Raw genomic sequence first — 19,854 nt, 5'->3', positions numbered from 1 at the left:
AAGAAAAGGAAAACTGTAACGGTCATTAACAAATTAATTTCCCCCGTGAAATGGACACTTTTTACCCGTCTTAATCGACACATTGCAAGCCAGGCCTGGAATCAAACCTGGGACAACTGGAGATCCTGCTCCACAGGCAGACTATCTAACCATTCATCTGTGCCAGCCCCAATTACAATGGTTCTGGTTAAAGCGGGTGGAACTGTGGGCCGGTTCGCGAGCATGTTGCGTATTTAAACAGCGAAAATAGAAATCTACAAACTCTCAATGTGTCCGAGATGTCAACCCTGGTGATTATGAATGAGTATGGATCTAAAGAGCCCTGTAAAGTGCAGAGGTATTTGGGTTGTAAGGACAAATGTCCTGGTTAGTACAGGACTCTCTCCTGGTGTAAGCTGGTCAATGATCTTGAAGGTTCTAAATCTTAGAGATAATGGTAGCTTCTTTGCGTCCCCACTGAACCGGTGATACACTCGTGACATCTCCCTGACGACTAGAGGTGTTCCGATAGATCGGAACACACATAAGGACTTGGCCAATGGCCATACGTTAATTTTTTTCTTTTTCTTTAATCCTTTGTTTTAACTGAATCAAACATGTGGCCCTTACGTTATGGACTGAACTTACTTGGGCTTGGTTTAATTTCCCAAACCGGAACTGTCCACTGTTAACCCATTCTATACGGGAACCCATTTTGGTGTTAGAATTACGTTATGCTTTAGCTATTTAAAAATAGCAGATCTACAAGCTCATATCGCGCCACCGAGTGGCGCGATACGAGCTTGTAGGTCTGCTATTTTTGAAAAATCGAAGAACGACTGACATTTTTTAGAATCTGATCTCAGGTCAGAATGGGTTAATCAGACCAGTGTGTGTCCAGTGGAAACCTCGTATGAATCTGATCTCAGTTCAGAATGGGTTAACACACAAACGTTGTGTTTCCATAGCCCAGGGCTTTGAATTTAGTCAATTGGGTTATATTTCATTATAGCAGCTTTTTGTACACTCTCAGAAATGATCCTATAAGGGTCATGAATAAATATCAATGTAGGGGTCCTTGCCTTGATATAGACCTAAGTAACGTTCCCCCCGTCCTCCTCCTCCTCCTCCTCCTCACAAACCCACACAGCACATGTTCATTATGGCTCTTCTGGTTTCAGTGAGCCAGTATCAGGCCCGATCCGCTAAACAAGACACCTGGTCTTTAGCGCACTTCCCAAGTTCCCTGAGGTCACGCTTAGTCTCCACAGAAACACTTTGATGAGAGCTATTGAAATCTCTTTCCAAGCCCAGCCACCTGGCGCTTTGCTCTCCTCCTGATGAGCGGCTTTCATTCCCCCGCTCCGCTATTCAACTCGCCCTTTTTCTCTCCCTCACAGGAGGGTTTCGTGGTTGACCTGAAATGTCGTGGCTGTCGGGGCAGAAACCTCCTATCTCCTATATTGTAACTTTCCCCCCCCCCCGTAAATGGTTGCCCCTACTTGAGCATACCACAGCGTCACAAAAAAAGTATCCGATCCACAAGCTCGAAATATGCCGCAAAAAACGACACCTTCTGAGCTTGTAGATCTGCTCCTTTTTGCTGCTTTTGGATTTTAATCCTGAAAACAGACAGACGATTTGCTTTACAAGCAACACACATTACTGCAGGAAGTGGGCTGGCTTGGAAATAGCTGGGCAATGACATGCTATGCAGCAGGGCAGGGGCCCAGGCTAACTGTCATGTTGCCTTCACTCTCACTCACCTTTGAAGTCATCTGTTAATTATTTTGTTGGCCGTTATTCTAATGTCTTTATTTTAATGATTTCTAATATTGTTATATATTATCTACTAATCAATGTGTTGATTAGTCTGATTAACCCATTCTGAACGGGAACCCATTTTGGTGTTGGCATCATGTCGTGCTTTAGCTATTTAAAAATAGCAGATCTACTAGCTCATATCGCGCCACCGAGTGGCGCGATACGAGCTTGTAGGTCTGCTATTTTTGAAAAATCGAAGAACGACTGACATTTTTTTAGAATCTGATCTCAGATCAGAATGGGTTCATCAGACCAGTGTGTGTCCAGTGGAAACCTCGTATGAATCTGATCTCGGGTCAGAATGGGTTAATGACTTAAAGGAGCATTTCACCAATTTTCATCTTCATGTAATTTGTCCTCACTAATGATCATTATAAGAATTTTTTTGTTGACTCGGTCTGTGTCTCAGAGGAAGGCTGTGGACAGTTCAGAAACTCGCCTACCATCACCATCATCGATAGAAACGGCAGACTTTCTATTCCCGGAAAGTTGGCATGCTATTAATGAATGATGGAAGCCAGAGTTCTCGTGGTAATGAAAGTCTAAAAATGTTGATTCGTATCCTCTGTCGGGTGGAAACCTCATTACTGTTACTTTTCAGGATTCAAATATAGCAAAAGTAGCAAATCTGCAAGCTCCTCAAAACGTGTCGCGTGCAGATTTGCATGATTTATTTGTATGATGCGGACTGTAGTGTGATCTAAGTAATTCCTCTGTATGTATGCATGCCTGGGTATCTTTTATTTAGCTGTGTTTCAGAGAGGCCTCTATGGGGCAGGCCCCATAGAGGCACGCACGTGATCTAAAGCATTTATAGGGCTCAGATTGAGCTAATGGACGATGTTTAGACCTTAAATGCCTTGTACGCTGGTTTAAACCAAGCCTCCCTTGCTCGACTCCAGCTAGTCCAAAACTCAGCCGCTTGTCTACTCACAGGTACTCGCAGACGTGAGCATATCACACCTGTCTTGGCCTCCCTTCATTGGCTCCCTGTCCGCTTCAGAGTGGATTTTAAAATTATTTTATTTGTCTTTAAATCTATAAATGGTCTGGCTCCTCTTTATTTGTCGGACCTTATTGAGGTTTATACTCCTGCTAGATCACTGCGGTCTGAGGGCCAGCTAAACCTCAGGGTCACAAAGAAGACCCGCTTAAAGTCCAGAGGTGACCGAGCCTTTTCTGTTGTAGCCCCTAAACTATGGAACGCACTCCCCTCCCACGTCAAATTGGCCCCCTCCATCGAGACCTTTAAATCCCGCCTGAAGACCCACCTCTTTACCTTGGCTTTTAACCCCGCTTGAGTTCCTTTGGTCCTTGTATATGTTTCGTCTCACTGTGATGCTGTTGTTTTTCTGTTGTTTTCTGTAATGTGTCTCAGTTGTTGTCACTGTTTGTACTTTGTTTTCTCGCTGTTGTTTTTCTGTGTGGTAGCTTTAGTGCACTTTTATTTAATTTTATTCTCCTGTACAGCACTTTGTAAACTCTGAGTTTTAAAACGTGCTATATAAATAAAGTGGATTGGATTGGATTGGATTAATAATACTTTAATCCGACCTCACCAGTAGAAAATCAGTGTTTACACTGAGAGAAGACTTCACCGAGTTAAGCTATGACTCATCACACAACTACTTCTGGTTCAACGAAAGAGTTCACAGCTGTCCAAGTTTTGTTTTGTTTAGAGCTGGAATCTGGCACCACCGCAGAGTTTAGCCACCATATCGTGCTGCGCGGCATGTAATTGCCGAATCGGTTAATGGGTTAATTACAGACAGTACTTGAGTAAATGTACTTAGACCCATTTTGGTGTCAGCATCATGTTATGCTTTATCTATTGAAAAATAGCAGATCTACAAGCTCATATCGCGCCACCGAGTGGCGCGATACGAGCTTGTAGGTCTGCTATTTTCTGATCTCAGGTCAGAATGGGTTAATCAGACCAGTGTGTGTCCAGTGGAAAACCTCGTATGAATCTGATCTCAGGTCAGAATGGGTTAAATATGAAATGTCTATCTACAGAAGTGGTTCCCAAACCTTTTCATGTCAAGGAAACCCTGATAACAAACTGATATGAATTTGACATCCAAAAAGATTTCCAGGGACAAACCAGCAATATATAAATACCCATTCAAATTGCTCATACGGTAAATTGATGTTCAGAAGCATCTTCCATAAAAGCAAAAATGATCTCGGAAATGTCATGAAAGCAAAGGCTGAACCTCAATTTGCACTTTCTTCAATTGGTTGGCTGCATGTAGATCAAATTATTTAGGAAACGCAGCACTAGTATGGAGAACTCCTTTCACTCATGAATCAAAGATTGAGACTTGGGTCAACAAACAACAAAGAGAAACAAAGATTTTCAGTACTGAAATGTGTATTTTTTTTCCCCCCACAGCAAATGGAGCGGTTTAAGATCGTGGAGCGGGAGACAAAGACCAAGGCGTACTCTAAAGAAGGGCTGGGTCTCGCACAGAAGGTCGACCCCGCCCAGCGCGAGAAAGAGGAAGTCGGGACGTGGCTAACGGTGAGAGATCATGGAACTTATCTGCCTCAATCCAACAAATGCATGTCTGAAATAGTCCAGCTATACAAGCTTAAGTCTTATGTAAATGTGACGTCTGGTGGAAATGCCTGCGGAACCCGAGGAGGCCAGCCAGTGGGATCTCAGGTGTACGGTTTGAACAATGCTTTGTTTTGTCTCTTCTTCCCCCCCGATGCAGAACACAATAGACACGTTGAACATGCAGGTGGACCAGTTTGAGAGCGAGGTGGAGTCGCTCTCAGTCCAAACGCGGAAAAAGAAAGGAGACAAGGAGGTCAGTGCCCGCCCCATGTGCCCCTAGGGGCTGAATGCCCGCCCCATGTGCCCCTAGGGGCTGAATGCCCGTCCCATGTGCCCCTAGGGGCTGAATGCCCGCCCCATGTGCCCCTAGGGGCTGAATGCCCGCCCCATGTGCCCCTAGGGGCTGAATGCCCGCCCCATGTGCCCCTAGGGGCTGAATGACCGCCCCATGTGCCCCTAGGGGCTGAATGCCCGCCCCATGTGCCCCTAGGGGCTGAATGCCCGCCCCATGTGCCCCTAGGGGCTGAATGCCCGCCCCATGTGCCCCTAGGGGCTGAATGCCCGCCCCATGTGCCCCTAGGGGCTGAATGCCCGCCCCATGTGCCCCTAGGGGCTGAATGCCCGCCCCATGTGCCCCTAGGGGCTGTATCACCATTACAAACTTTTAAGTTGACGATTATTTGTCGTTCAAATAATTGCGATTAACGATTGGATTGTGTTTCTGCCATTGAACACATGAATAAAAAAGGTTTGGCCTTTTAAGATATTTCAAATAAATTGCATTGCTGACATATTTAGTCATTTTATATAGCTGATCTACAAGCTTACAATGCGTCAGGATTAGAGATGCTCCAATCGATCGATTCACCGCAAAAAGTAAAAAAATATATAATAATAATAAAACAATAATAATAATAATTAAATAAGATGAATTATTAAAACAATCGGTGATCGGTATCGCCCCCCAAAAACGTGATCGGAGCATCTCTAGTCAGGATGTGAACTGCTATCCTACTACTGCAAAAAAACAACAACATTTTATTTTGTTCACTAAGCTCACAATGCGATTCGAAACAAGATACAATTTGTTTTTAAACCAATTTTTTTTTTGTCTCTTTATGTCTCTTACACAAATCCAGTATTTTCTTTCTAGTAGTAGTAGTAGTAGTAATGACTGAAAACTAATTTTGATCAATTATCTTAGAATCTAAGAGAATTGATTGTCTAAGACTTAGATCATGTAATGTTCTTCTCTTTTATTACGCGTTGTCTGCTGTTTGCGACATGATTCAAACCATTTGCTGAGGTTTTAATATATGTCATCATCACTATCAGATATCAAATAATAATGAGAAGCAGCACAACGCCAACGTTTTTAAATTATATTACATGTTCATGAGAGAAATAAATCAAATATTTATGTTTTTGGACCATACAGTTTGCGCTATCATTTTTACATCATGTCACTCAGCTGTAGAAGTTGGTTAATATTTAAAAAGCAGCATCCATCCTACGTGCCTCCGCCCTCCACACTTGACCTGCTGTGAATGAGAAAACTGCTTCTCGACATCAGGTTCGGGGACCACCAGGGGTGGTCCCCGAACGGGGCTGTAACTCTGAGAGTTAAATAAGCGCTGAGGACTTTTGCAATGTAGGTTGGAATGTTAGTGTAGTTTTTAGATCAGTGATTCTCAACTATTTTAATTTCAAGGACGCCCAATTGTATATGCAATCAGCACAGCTGATTGGCTCTTCCACATGTTTGGTTTCTGCAAAACGCCAACGCAGTGCCTGGGTCTGCAGAAGAATGGCACCAGGTGGACATCTGGTGGTTCCATTTTGTACACTCTCAGGGTTACAGACCCCATAAGGGTCCAATTGGACTGCTGGTGGTTGAGAACCAGGAAGGCAATGGAAGCTTTTGGACAATAGTTAACATTAGTTAGAATGCAAGCACTCGTCAGCTAGTAATTCACTTATCAGATGCATGGCTCTGAAAGGAAAAAAGGTTGTGGATCAGTTATTAAAAATATATATATTTGGAAAAGATTTTGGAAACTTTAGACTATAATTACATGCCCTAAATGGGGACGACAGGGTTAACGCTAACCTTCTTTTGCAGCTTGTCTTGGAGGGGAGGCCAAAAGTGGATAGAGGAGCACTTTTTAGCATAAAAGTTTTAAACATAATGAATTAATTAGGTCCCATGGGTTTCTGTGTGCACATGAAGATGTTCCCGCTACAGAAAGAGTGTGAACTTGGCCCCATTTCAGCTGACATAAGGAACTTTCTACCGAGTTGGAGTTTGTTTCATGTTCATTCGCAGATCTCGTTTGATTTTATAGATCTAGTTTAGGGGAGAAAAAAGGTACTTCTACTTTCGTACTGTATAGGGCTGTCATAATTATGACATTTTACTTGACAATGAATTGTCATTAACGATGTGTTTCTGTGTTGCTTTCAGGCTTTGTAACCAACAGGTGCTCAGGGCAGATATGACAAATAACTTCATTCATTTTAATTTAGCTATTGAAAAATAGCAGATCTACAAGCTCATAGCTCGCCACCGAGTGGCGCACTACGAGCTTGTAGGTCTGCTATTTTTGAAAAATCGTAAAAAAATGTGGCGCAAATCTTTGAATATGTATTCTTTCAAAGTGAATGTTTTTAACTCTGGTCTAAATGGGTTAAATGAATAGTGGAAATAGCCAAAGTTTTGAGCTTGTAGATCTGCTATTTCAGGTCTAGTACCGTACTTTATATATATATATATTTTGATGGAAACAATTGCTCTTACTCAAGTAAAAGGTTGATCACAGGCCTTTTACTTGCAATTGAGTACCTCAACATTGAACGTGTTGCCACATTGACTTAAGTATAACATCAGAGTTTTTCTCCCCCCCCCCCCCCCCCCCCCCCCCCCCCTGCTGTGTGACTCCATACTAGAAACAGGATCGCATTGAGGAGCTGAAGAGGTTTGTGGAGAAGCATCGGTTTCACATCAAGATGCTGGAGACCATACTGAGGATGCTGGACAACGACTCCATCGTGGTGGACTCCATCAGGAAGATCAAGGTGGGTCGTCTAAAAGTCTACTTCGAAACAGCAAATTGTCAGCCTGCGGTCTGCGAGGATATTGCAAGCTTCACATTCAAACATAATTATTCTAAAATTAAATATCGGCCAAAAACCAATGTATTATTTTGATATTGATTCGATACCGATGTGATGACCCCGATTAATTGTTCATCCTTAACACCCTGAGCGGCATAAACGGAGTTCTCCGTCCTATCAAATTGAAAACGCACAGCGCTCAGGACGGAGATTAATAAAAGGACGGAGATTTATTGATATCAAAACCGATAGCATTGCTCCACAGGCTGGGAGCGTCTGTTGGGCAACATTCTATGTCATTTCCGGTTGTTATCCAAAATGTCCCCCCCCCCCCATTTTAGTGGATGAGTCAGAAAATCTTAAAATGTGAATAACTCTTGATCTAAAATTCCGTCCAATTCTAAGCAAAGATTATGTTTTAGACAGCCCATCGCGGTCCCGTCGCTGGTCACGTTAGAATTCATCATACGTTGTTTTCAATCGCCTCGGGGGTGTTTTGGCTAGATTTAGCTACTTCAGCTACATCCTGGATAGCTAAATGTGCTCCGTTGCTGCAAATCGCTGGGCGCTCTGATTGAATGGTCCTAAATACCCCCAGGCGTTCGTGGTGTTAATAGGAATGTAATGTTCGTTCCATTGAACCGAAGCCGGAACACAAATCAACTCTCAGCTCTGACAATGCATACGAGCCACCCAGCTGACCGCTTAAAATGGCAGCCAAATGTGGTACCGTATTGAATGGATGAAACTAAGTTTATGATTTACATTTTTGACCCCCTCCCTTTGATCTTTGCTGATATATTGACGATACGATACGGCTGCCTACAGGACGACGTGGAGTACTACTTGGACTCGTCACAAGATCCAGACTTTGAAGAGAACGAGTTCCTGTACGACGACATCGATATGGAGGACATTCGTACGTTTGTACTTTTTAAAGAGACATTCCACGCACGCACACACACACACACACACACACACCTTACAGGTCGTGAATGTAAAACCATTAACCATCTTGTGCATCAAAGCATAAATGAGAGCAAATGACAAAACGGACTAAATAAATAAATTCATCTTTATTTCTGTTTGGGAAAAATTTACATCCAGTAAAGGAATTGTGCCGAGGGATTCACCAACAGAATAATGATGAATGCTGGTGATATCTCTCTCTCTCTCTCTCTCCCTCTCCCCCTCCTCAGCTCTGAATGTGGTAGCCACGTCTCCGCCAGGAGGCCCGTCCGCCCTGGATGATGAGATCTTCCAGAACTCCAGCAGTACTCCCACCTCCACCACCTCCTCCTCGCCCATCCCCCCCTCGCCCGCCACTTGCACTACGGTAAGACCACCACCTCCCCCCCAAATAGTCAATCTGCAAGCTCTCAATGCGTCTCCTATCGGTTGATATTGTGATGGTCAAACTAGCGATATGTGCAGGAGCGTCTTCCGTAAAATGCTATTGTCTCGGATATTTCATCAAATCAAATGTAAAAGCCTCAATCTGTGATTTCTTCCCCCAGTTGGCAGTATGAAAAGCAGGAACAATATTACTAAAACATAATTTTATTATTTTACATGTTGTGTTAACTGTAGTCTGTTTCACAGTTGTGAGATTTTAATTTGCTTTAATCCCCGGGCCTTTAGCAGTTGATTAGTTTATTTAGTCATATTTAGTAGGGCTGCAACTGCTGTTTATTTTCTTAGCAAGTCCATCAATTACTTCTTTGATTAATCGAATAAATGAGAAGTGCAGTTGCAATTTTGTTTTAATATACAATTTAATATACTAACTCTGAGATGGGAGACATCAATATTATGCATTGGCAGTCTATGAAGTTTAACCCATTCTGAACGGGAACCCATTTTGGTGTTGGCATCATGTTATGCTTTAGCTATTGAAAAATATCAGATCTACAAGCTCATAGCGCGCCACCGAGTGGCGCGCTACGAGCTTGTAGGTCTGCTATTTTTTGAAAAATCGAAGAACGACTGACATTTTCTAGAATCTGATCTCAGGTCAGAATGGGTTCATCAGACCAGTGTGTGTCCAGTGGAAACCTCGTATGAATCTGATCTCAGGTCAGAATGGGTTAAAAGTTAATGTAAGGGCTAAAAGCCCGTAATGTAATTTGGTATAATAATTGCCATTCAGTTGAAGGTGGGGGCGTAGTTCTACAAGCCATTGTGGCGGTTGCCTTTGCTATTGTACCACTGAGATTTCGTGCCATTATAGCAGTCTTATCTCCCATCTAGCCCGCCTCCAGTCCCATGGTGAGGCTGGCTATTAGGGTGAATAGTGTGGCTTTGTGTTGGTACTGTAGGGGCCTCTATGAGGGTTCCTCCAGCATAATGCTGTAGACACGACTTAAACCCCAGCCAGCCATCCGGGGAAAGCTTTTTACAGAAAATAGTAGGTCGACAAGCTCACGACACGTTGCACTGCGATTCATTGGTGAGCTTGTCGATCTGCTGTTTTCTGTGAAGATATTTAATGTAGAGCGAAAAACTGAAAATGGACTAGTATAGAGCCGTGAGAAACTGCTCAAAGACATCGTAACGGTGTTAAGGGACGTGGATCAGGGTGACACGAGGAACTGAAAATATATCAAAACCGACATTTAGATCCTCTTGCGACTTAAGGCCTATTCATAGTCTGGATTTTCGGTGTTGAGGTGACCACCGCTCCGGTGGTGAGCTGACCACCGGAGCTGACATAACGTTGAGCGGTGGTGAGTAAAAACAGAGAGAAGGGCTGGAGCGGTGGCGGTGGTTTGCTCTTCACCGCGGCTCGTGTTGTAGTTTGGTGGTCACCCCACCACCGTAAATCCAGACTATGTTGCATGTGCTGAGTGACATTGTACTGTAGGTTAACTGAGTAATTGAGAAGCATTTTGCTTTAATACCATACTTTATATATCAACAATTAATCACTTTAGCCCTGTGTTATACTTCAGTGTACAACTACAATGGTGGCAGGCAAACATAGTGAAAATAGCCAGTCTGCAGAGTGCAGACTCTGCAAGCTCGCAACGTGTCGCATTGCAAGGCGTAAGCCTCTCCAATTGATCCAAAATGCCACAGCTCGCTTGGTCTTCAACCAGCCCAAATTCTCACACGTCTCCCCCCTTCTCTGCTCCCTCCATTGGCTCCCGGTCGCTGCCCGCACAGAATACAAAACTCTGATGCTGGCCTTCAAAGCAACCAAAGGCATGGAACCCCCATATCTTGCAAGTCCGATCAGACCCTACAAACCCTCCGGCGCACTCAGATCAGCCAATGCAGCCAACTGCAGACTCACACCCTGACCCAATCTTCTGCCGTAGTCTGAAAACCCACCTCTTCAGACTCCATCCTAGCCCGTAGCACTTGCCCTAGCCTTGATGACCTTACAGGCGTATGCTAATTTACGTAACTTAGCTAGCATTTTATGTAGACATAGCACTCTCTGGTGTATACGCATAGTTTCATTATATAGATATTCCACTGTTAGGTTCTTAGCTAACGTATTATTCATGATGACTTTAATGTATTTGATGCATTACCATGGTTTTGTTCTTGCTTACTGTAAATCGCTCTGGATTAAAATTCACTATTCGCTCACTATTGTTTATGCAAATCAGTTTTTTTTTAGCCACTAGAGACCATCTTAGCCACTAGAGAGCTTTTTGTCACCCGAATCCACTCGTGCATATTAATAATCCGCCCGTTATTCGACCACATTAATTAAATGTATAAATCCGCAATCCGTTCTCTGATGAATTGAAAAAGGTGGACCCTGTTGTAAACAAGTGTAATGCTTTATCAGTGTGTCGTATTGAGTTGTGCGTTCATATAAAATGTACCCATTCTGCACACAGCACAGTCCATAATGCATAATACAGCCATTAATCAATCAATTTATAGTACTTCTACAAACAATAATGTCACTCACCACTCTCGAGAGTCTTGAGTCGACAGTTCACTATGTTACATGTTAAGTGGTTGTATATGTCCATTTCCATGTTCTCTTATCTTAACCCATTCTGACCGGGCACCCGTTTTGGTGTCGGCATCATGTTATGCTTTAGCTATTGAAAAATAGCAGATCTACAAGCTCATATCGCGCCACCGAGTGGCGCGATACGAGCTTGTAGGTCTGCTATTTTTGAAAAATCGAAGAACGACTGACATTTTTAGAATCTGATCTCAGGTCAGAATGGGTTCATCAGACCAGTGTGTGTCCGGCGGAAACCTCGTATGAATCTGATCTCAGGTCAGAATGGGTTAACGTATTTTCATACGGCATATCCAGATCCGTCTGCAGGGTTAAAGGAGAATTCCATACTAAAAGGCTTTCTTACCTTTCTTTGTAGTTGTTACGTCCCCACCAAAGAGGTCCAGGTGTTATTTTGTGCAAAAGCTCCTTATTGGCTATTTTCCCTACCATAAGCCCTAAATGAATTGCGTTGAATTGAATGGGAATTGAATGGGGCTATGGGGTGTTGTGCTAATTCGCTTATTTCCATTGCTCACATTTATAATTTCTTTGTATATATCCTCTATTTATAATGTAAATAATATCCCAAGCGGCACACTTTACTACTTCTTTCGATGGAAATAAGCGAACTAGCATAACACCCCATAGCCCCATTCAATTCCCATTCAATGCAATGCAATTCATTGAGGGCTTATGGTAGGGAAAATAGCCAATAAGGAGTTTTTGCACAAAAAAACACCTGGACCTCTTTGGTGGGGACGTAACAACTACAAAGAAAGGTAAGAAAGATAAGAAAGCATTCTAGCATGGAATTCTCCTTTAAGAACTTAAATCCCATGTCTCACGCCAAACTTATATTCCTCTCTTCTTTTGTTTATGTAGTTTTAACTTTCTCTCAGTCTCAGACTGCCTGTTAGCCTGTAGCCCACTGTGTTATTGTTTTGGGTCCTTGAATCCAGAGGCAACGTGTATATGGTGGCTAGTTTGTGCCAGATAAATAAATAAAAACATTTAAAATACTACTACTGGTAATGCACGCATGCCGAGATTTTGTGCATTTTAAAAGCTATAATAAGCCTATAGATGGATGCCATTAATTTATTTCCGGCATTATTTCACCCGTTTATGTTTGAATGGTTTTCTCCAGGAGAACTCGGAAGACGACAAGAAGAGGGGACGATCGACAGACAGTGAAGTTAGTCAGGTGAGTGTGAAGCGTCTAGTGGTGGAAGAAGTACTGTTAAGCGGTGAAATATGCGGGCAGTTGCGAAATATGCGGGACGTTTTTGCGATTATGAGCCCTTTTTGAAAAGCATTGACCCATGCATAATCTGCACATTTGGCTGATTGTCCTGTAAATTATGCATTTACATTAAATTGCATTTTATATTATTTTGATTCTGTTTTAAGCGACTTTGAGTACGTTGTATGTAAATTGCATGTATGAATTATTATGTTACTTTTCTCTCCCTCCCCCGCTCCAGTCGCCTGTGAAGAACGGCAACCCTTCCTCGTCGTTGTCTTCCTCCTCCTCCTCCTCCTCTTCCTCGTCCTGCTCCTCTTCCTCGGGGCCGCAGCAGCTGTCCTCCATGATGTCCATGGTGACCTCCATTGGCGTGGGCGCGCCTGGGACCAGCGGCGGCGGCGGCGGCATGGGCATCGCGGCTGGCATCACCGCGGGGAACAGTCTCCTGGGCAACATGGGCGGACTGCTGTCCAACACGTCCGCTGGCAGCTACAGCAACGCCACCCAGCAGCAGTTGCTCAACACGTCAACGCCCTAGTAAGCCACATCGCTAATTAGAGTTACTACAGTGTGTGTGTGTGTGTGTGTGGGGGGGGGGGTCTTACATTTTCAAACATGTTAAAAATAGCAGTTTTCCGAGTTGTTTGTTTTAAAATGTATAACATTATTTAAAAACTCGAAAAAGTGCCCTTCTGGGCACAGGTCTCCACCAGGATAGGAATGTAGGACATTGCAGCTTGCCTTCATCTGGTGGTTGGATAAAAGGGCAACAAAAGTAAACGATTCCAGGCAAAGGTTCTTCCTTGGCCTCTAGGGAGTTGGCATACAAAGTTATCCACAGATCCGTGCAGTTAGAGGTAAAAACACTTTTGGGCCAGTTATAGCGCCACCTTGAGGCTGAGTTGAAATTGTTCATGTGGCATTTCGTCCTCGGCCTAGTGGGAATGTGCGTGCACAATTTCACGGAAATCACGCGATGTGTTCATGATTTGCAGCATTTTGTTTGAAACTGAGCACTCCTGTGAACTTTGGAAGCCAATCTTAACCAATCAGGATGGAGTCTGAGAAATCTGAAAGACCCGTTTCGTTGAATGGCTCTAGAGAGACTGTGTACCAATTTGCGCGATGTTTGGACAAAATCTGTAGGTGTACTGTGCAAAAACTTGTTTTGCACAAAGCGGCCTCCTGGTGGCGCTATAACAGGCCGTTCTGGAAATTTTGGGGCAGAGGTTCATCGTTGGCCTCCAGGGAGTGTGTGTGCAAAATTTGGCATCGACCGGGTTAACGGTGCCGGAGATTAGCTGCTCACAGACACACACACGGACGGACACACGGACGGAGTGCAAAACATACTCTCCCCCCATGCCTTCGGCCTGGTGGAGACAATAAAAACATCTTTTGATTTAGATTTTTTTTTTTTTTATGTTGGAAAAAGAAATGGGATTTGTTTTCCTTGAGTCGGGACCCATAGAATTGTGTCCTGTTTGGGAGACGCTGATCTAAAACGTCCTGGTGGTTTCAGCCCGTCGCAGCAGCAGCAGCAGGCCAAAGTCTCCATGGGCCCGTTGGGCCCCTCCCCTTCCCTCAGCAACCCCGCCTCCTCCAACAGCCTCCTGCCTACCTCCTCCTCCGCCTGCTCGCCCCCTAACGTCAGCACACAGGTACTGCAACGACACAGCGTTTTTTATCAGCTATTGTTCTATATCCAATACTTTTTTGATTAATAGTAGAATATTGGATTGATCAACATATTTGTTCGATTGGTTTTTTTTATATAAACAAATTGACACAAAAACATTCAACATTTTTTCAAAAAAAGAAATTTGTGTAAAAAAACAAACACTGCTCTTCTATGCTGGAGTCATAATAAAGTATAGATGAAAAATAAAGGGAGGTTGCCGCACTCACAAATCTGATTTTTATTTTATTTTAAAGATGGCAAGCTTTCGTTTGTTAGCCCATTCTGACCGGGCACCCATTTTGGTGTTAGCATCATGTTATGCTTTAGCTATTGAAAAATAGCAGATCTACAAGCTCATATCGCGCCACCGAGTGGCGCGATACGAGCTTGTAGGTCTGCTATTTTTGAAAAATCGAAGAGCGACTGACATTTTTAGAATCTGATCTCAGGTCAGAATGGGTTCATCAGACCCAGTGTTTGTCCGGCGGAAACCTCGTATGAATCTGATCTCAGGTCAGAATGGATTAACCCATTACCCATCCACGCAGGGCTCCATGATGACCTCCAGCTCCCAGCTGCTGGCGCTGTCGGGGCCCACATCCACCTCCAACAGCCTGGGCCTGGGCCTGGGCCTGGGCCTCTCCTCCATGGGGAAAGCTCCCAGCTCCCTCACATCCACCAGCAGCCTGGGTCTGTCAGGGATGCCGGCGTCCCTGAGCTCCATGGCGGGCCTGCTGGGAGGCTCCACCCCGGCCCCTTACGCCCAGGCGGCGGCCGCGGGCGCCATCGGCTCGGGCCTGTCGGGGGGACCCCTGGGTGGGGTTGGCGCCATGTCCTCCATCAGGTACTGTTAGTTCAAGGTCGAGGTCCGAAATTTACGGGACCCAAACATAGCATAAATAGCAGATATTCAGCCATTGCCTTTAATTGATCAACATTGCCTTTAATTGATCTTTTATTTTTTATTTTTCATGTCCTCACTGTAACTGCTTGTTTTTTAATGTCGTTGCCTTGCTTTTCTTTTATTCTCCATTGTTCTGTAAAGCACTTTGAGCTGCATTTCATGTCATGAAAGGTGCTATACAAATAAAGTTTTATTTATTTATTATTTATTTATTTTCACTACTTACCCGCCAGGGTTAATTAATTAATTCACCTCGTACTGCCAAGATGTCTCCCCATTCAACCCTTATTTTGAAGAGCCAAATCCCACGACCGGATGTTGCAAATGTTACTTGCACTGTGTGTGTTATCGAATCGGCGATGAGAAAGCCATTACAGCGTTGGTTATAGACCAATAAAGCTTGTTTTGACCAGAAATTCCATCCATTGACAATGAATTGGAGATAAAAGGCGATTGAAAGAAACAGAGTGGGCGCATTTGTGCGTGCACTTCAAGATGGCGCACTCCAGAGCCATAGAGTGAGATGGAGTTAGGACAACTCTGTTCACTTCATGGGGCCAGGCTCTTCTACATAGACTTATATTGAAAAAGGTACAACCGGAGGTTTACGGAATGCATTGGAGTCTATTATGGGCTCGTGCGAACACATGAACCACATGACCAGGCTGGTTTTCTGCCCCCTCAATATCGTAACTCAAAAGGTCAAATAAAATAAACTATCATATAGAAACCTTTTTTCCTTCTTCTCGTCAACAGCTCCCCGGGGAGCATGATGCGTTCCCACGACGGAAGCGGCGGAGCAGCGGCGATCGGCGGGCTGACATCGGGGGGTCTCCTGGGCGCGGCCCCGGGGATGAGCGGTGTGGGGGGCCTGGGAGCCGCCATGCTGGGCGGGCTGGGCTCCACTCAGTCAGTGATGATGATGCAAGGAGGAGGGCCTCCTCTGGTCGCACCCAGCCCCATAGGAGGTAGGCACAATGGGGCTCTATGCTCGCAGAATAACTCTTCCTACAGGGCTATAGGACAAATAAATAGGATAGAGGACGGAGGCGCGGAACAGTTGAGAATTAAACAGCAGCCACCCTTCCCTTTTCAAATGTTTTATATCGTCCACAGCACTTGAATGAACAGTATCCATGTTCCTTTGTCATTTCACAAAAATAAAAGTTTGATTACATGGTCAGCAACTCTCATGCACCTCTAGCACCTCTGCTGGAACACTCCGTCATCGCAGTTCCTGTTTACACTGCACATGTGCAAACCTCCCGCAGGAGCCTAGGCCGCGCCTCTGTGCTCTATCCTCTTTATTTATTCTAGCTTCAGGGCTGCTTTCCCATTTCCTTCACAGGTGTTGCACATGATTGTAACTAAGGCTCTGTTCCATTTAGTGTGCAATGGTTCTTAAACTTTTTAATTTCAAGGAACCCCCGTAACTCTGACGGGTCCATTTTGGTGTCATACAGTATCTGCCCTGTGCAACTTTTGCTTGTGGAAACTTAAATCGCAACATTTAATTTAATTTAAGTAAAAATCTATTACTTTCTCGAATAATCATGTTTTATTTTGTATTTTATTATTGTTTTATATATATCAATGAATCGATTGATTATTCATTCATTATGTTTTTATTACATTTTCATTAGCGATAACGTGGATTAAAGTTCTCAGTTGCCACGTTTGATTTGGATGCCATAGTCAGCATGTCTTCTATGGCAGCATGTTGCACAGCGAAAATTGCCGATCTACATTCTACAGGCTTGTAGATGGGCTATTTTCGGTTATTATTTTAAGATTGGGGCATTTGCAGTGGAAAGATATTTCATATAAAAGTAAAGGTTAAAGTTAAAAGCCTCTCACCTGGTTGGCAGTGTGTAGAACAGCAGGAACAATATTAATAAAACATCATCATTTTACATTATAGTGTAATTGTTAAGGAATCAGAGCTAGTGTATGTGTGTTGGGGGGGGGGGGGGGGGGGCTCCCTTCATAATGTTTCACAAATTGCACATTAGAACTTGGTCGTACAAGCATTTTCCGTCGTAAGGTTACATTTTCACTTTAATAATATAATCCGTGTGTTTCATAATGGATGAACTGGATGGTTGCTCCCCGTGAATCCTTATAGGAGGCGTGCTCAGGGAGCAGCAGGGAGGTGGAGTGGGCGTCATAGGCAGCGCTGTGGGGAGCAGCTCCTCCGCGTCGGCGGTGGGGTTAGGAGGCCTGCTGGGCCTCGGAGCGCTCTCCGCCAGGTCGCCCAGCACGCACAAGCACAACGGCAGCTCCAGTAAGCATCAGCTTGTGTTTCTGTTCCTTTTGATTTCATTTATATTGTTTTATTTATTTAAAGGGATTGTGACATTAAAAAAAAAGGTTTTGGAATTGTTCTTGTTTTTTTTAGGTTTTCTAATCTCAATTGCACCCAAAAAACATGAACTTTTAACATTCAGTAGATTTTCTGTGATCTGGGGTTTTCTGGCTCAAACGGGTGCTCTGATTTTCCTGCTGTTTGTGATGTAAGATCCTGCAAATCCCATATATGTCAATGGGATTTGCCAGCTGATGTCACTGTTTTCACTGTCTTGCCTGTTTTCATTGTAGCTCAAAAGGCTTCCAAACCCCAAAGAAAACTTCAGACCACAGAAAATCCACTGAATGTTCAAAGTTCAGGTTTTTTGGGTGTAATTGAGGTCATAAAACCTAAAAGAAAATAGAAAAAGAAAAAGAAATGAAAATGAATGTCATAAAACCTTTAAAAAGAAAACCACAACCAAAAACACCTCATTAACCCATTCTGACCTGACCTTTTTCAAAAAATAGCAGACCTACAAGCTTGTAGCGTGCCACCAAGTGGCGCACTATGAGCTTGCAGATCTGCTATTTTTCAATAGCTAAAGTTTTTTAAACCAAAATGGGTTAAAGACCTGATGCCGATTCTACAAAGGCATGCCGATTCTACAAAAATCAGTAGTTCTCACACATTCAAGGTTTTCCTAAGATGATCGAAAATAGCAGATGTACAAGATGTGACACGCTTGTATATCTGCTATTTTTGAGAATCACTTCAGGAAATTAATTTACAATGGGAATGAAATCAAATATAAAATATTCGAATTAATTTAATCGAGCAACTTTAAAATCGGTCCGGGCTGCGGACACAAAAGCCAGACATAAAAACAAATAAAAAAGTGCTGTAAAGTCAAGTGAAATAACCTCTTTACTTGCATGAGCTCTCACTAAAGTCCTGGGAACAGCCAGGTCAATGGTCCATGGTTCTGTGCTCGAGGCAAACCATAATTATACACTTTACGTCAGAGTCACAACCTGTACTCGACTCAAACCATAATTGTCAGGTGGTAACCCGCTTAACATGAAGTGGCATCTTGAGTCTACAATATTGTTGTTGTCGGTCTACTACAGAGTCACACAAATTATATCAACAAATCCATACAAATAAACTCAATATATATATATATATATTTTTATGATCGACTAAATCAATTGGCCTGATGAACTACTTAAACCTCTATTGTCCTTTTGTTCTAAAATAGTGGCGTACAAAATGAGCAAAAGATTGCCAAGCTTGTAGATCTGCTATTTTCCCCAAATAATTACAAATCTTCATTAATTGTAATCAAAGCTTTAGTCATAGTTTTAAATAATTGTATAATTTTTTATTTTATCATTTTTATCGCTTTTCCGCAAAAAAAAGAAACATTTGTGCTGATTTGAAAATGCTTTGACAGAAAAAGACTCGCTCACCATATAGAAAATAGAAGTAAGAGACTTAAGAAAATATATTTTATTTTATTTTATCATGCTCATAAAGTGCTCTGTGCTCAAAGTGCAATTAACCCATTCTGAACGGGCACCCGTTTTGGTGTTAGCATCATGTCGTGCTTTACCTATTGAAAAATAGCAGATCTACAAGCTCATATCGCGCCACCGAGTGGCGCGATACGAGCTTGTAGGTCTGCTATTTTGAAAAATCGAAGAACGACTGACATTTTTAGAATCTGATCTCAGGTCAGAATGGGTTAATCAGACCAGTGTGTGTCCAGTGGAAACCTCGTATGAATCTGATCTCAGGTCAGAATGGGTCTTTTTCTGTCAAAGTTTCCCTCATGTTTTTGAGACCACCGCTACCGTAGTCAAGTTTGGAAAGAAAAAAAGGACGAGGAAAGGCGCAGAAACAGTTTTCTCAGTGCTTCAGATTTGAAAATGCTCACAGGACTTTTGTGTTTGAAGTGAACGCAGAGCTCTCTTAGTTGAATTGAAGGTAAAAACCAATTGGAAAGAAAGGTTGTGAAACATGTTGGGAATGGTTCCATCTTGAACTCCAAGAACATGAAGCAACAAATCATTCATTGCATGTTATTACTGTAAGAAAGCGGGTTATTGTGCACTTAGGGGTGTTATTGAAGTGCGGGGGTGGTGGGGTTGTCGTCACTTCTGGGTGAACGTTGCAGTCAAAATGCAAGTTGCAACTTATGACTCCTCTATTTTACAGCTTTTGAAAAGAGAGGAAGCTGCCTAAGGGCCGATTCAGCATAGTAAATACTACAGCATATTA

At 43.2% G+C, this 19,854-nt stretch overlaps 1 protein-coding gene across 4 annotated transcripts in view; it reads left to right on the top strand.

The window, feature by feature from the left end:
• Nucleotides 1-19,854, top strand: part of LOC310868617 (CCR4-NOT transcription complex subunit 3-like) — a 49,740-nt gene that overhangs the window by 14,998 nt on the left and 14,888 nt on the right. For 2 of the 4 annotated variants that reach the window (XM_083779075.1, XM_083779073.1), the window contains 11 exons: nucleotides 4,199-4,327; nucleotides 4,524-4,619; nucleotides 7,319-7,441; nucleotides 8,309-8,399; nucleotides 8,680-8,816; nucleotides 12,601-12,657; nucleotides 12,938-13,236; nucleotides 14,222-14,360; nucleotides 14,929-15,224; nucleotides 16,041-16,252; nucleotides 17,410-17,568. In XM_083779075.1, the coding sequence (XP_083635201.1) occupies nucleotides 4,199-4,327; nucleotides 4,524-4,619; nucleotides 7,319-7,441; nucleotides 8,309-8,399; nucleotides 8,680-8,816; nucleotides 12,601-12,657; nucleotides 12,938-13,236; nucleotides 14,222-14,360; nucleotides 14,929-15,224; nucleotides 16,041-16,252; nucleotides 17,410-17,568 (1,738 nt within the window). Of the gene's footprint in view, nucleotides 1-4,198; nucleotides 4,328-4,523; nucleotides 4,620-7,312; nucleotides 7,442-8,308; nucleotides 8,400-8,679; nucleotides 8,817-12,600; nucleotides 12,658-12,937; nucleotides 13,237-14,221; nucleotides 14,361-14,928; nucleotides 15,225-16,040; nucleotides 16,253-17,409; nucleotides 17,569-19,854 lie in introns of all 4 variants that reach the window. The other 2 variants (XM_083779074.1, XM_083779072.1) reach the window with 1 other exon arrangement.

This window comes from Protomyctophum parallelum, assembly GCF_964188405.1.
Source record: "Protomyctophum parallelum genome assembly, chromosome: 1".
Lineage (NCBI taxonomy): Eukaryota > Metazoa > Chordata > Actinopteri > Myctophiformes > Myctophidae > Protomyctophum > Protomyctophum parallelum.
The sequence above is the reverse complement of the archived record's forward strand: the minus strand, read 5'-3'. Positions and strand labels throughout refer to the sequence as shown.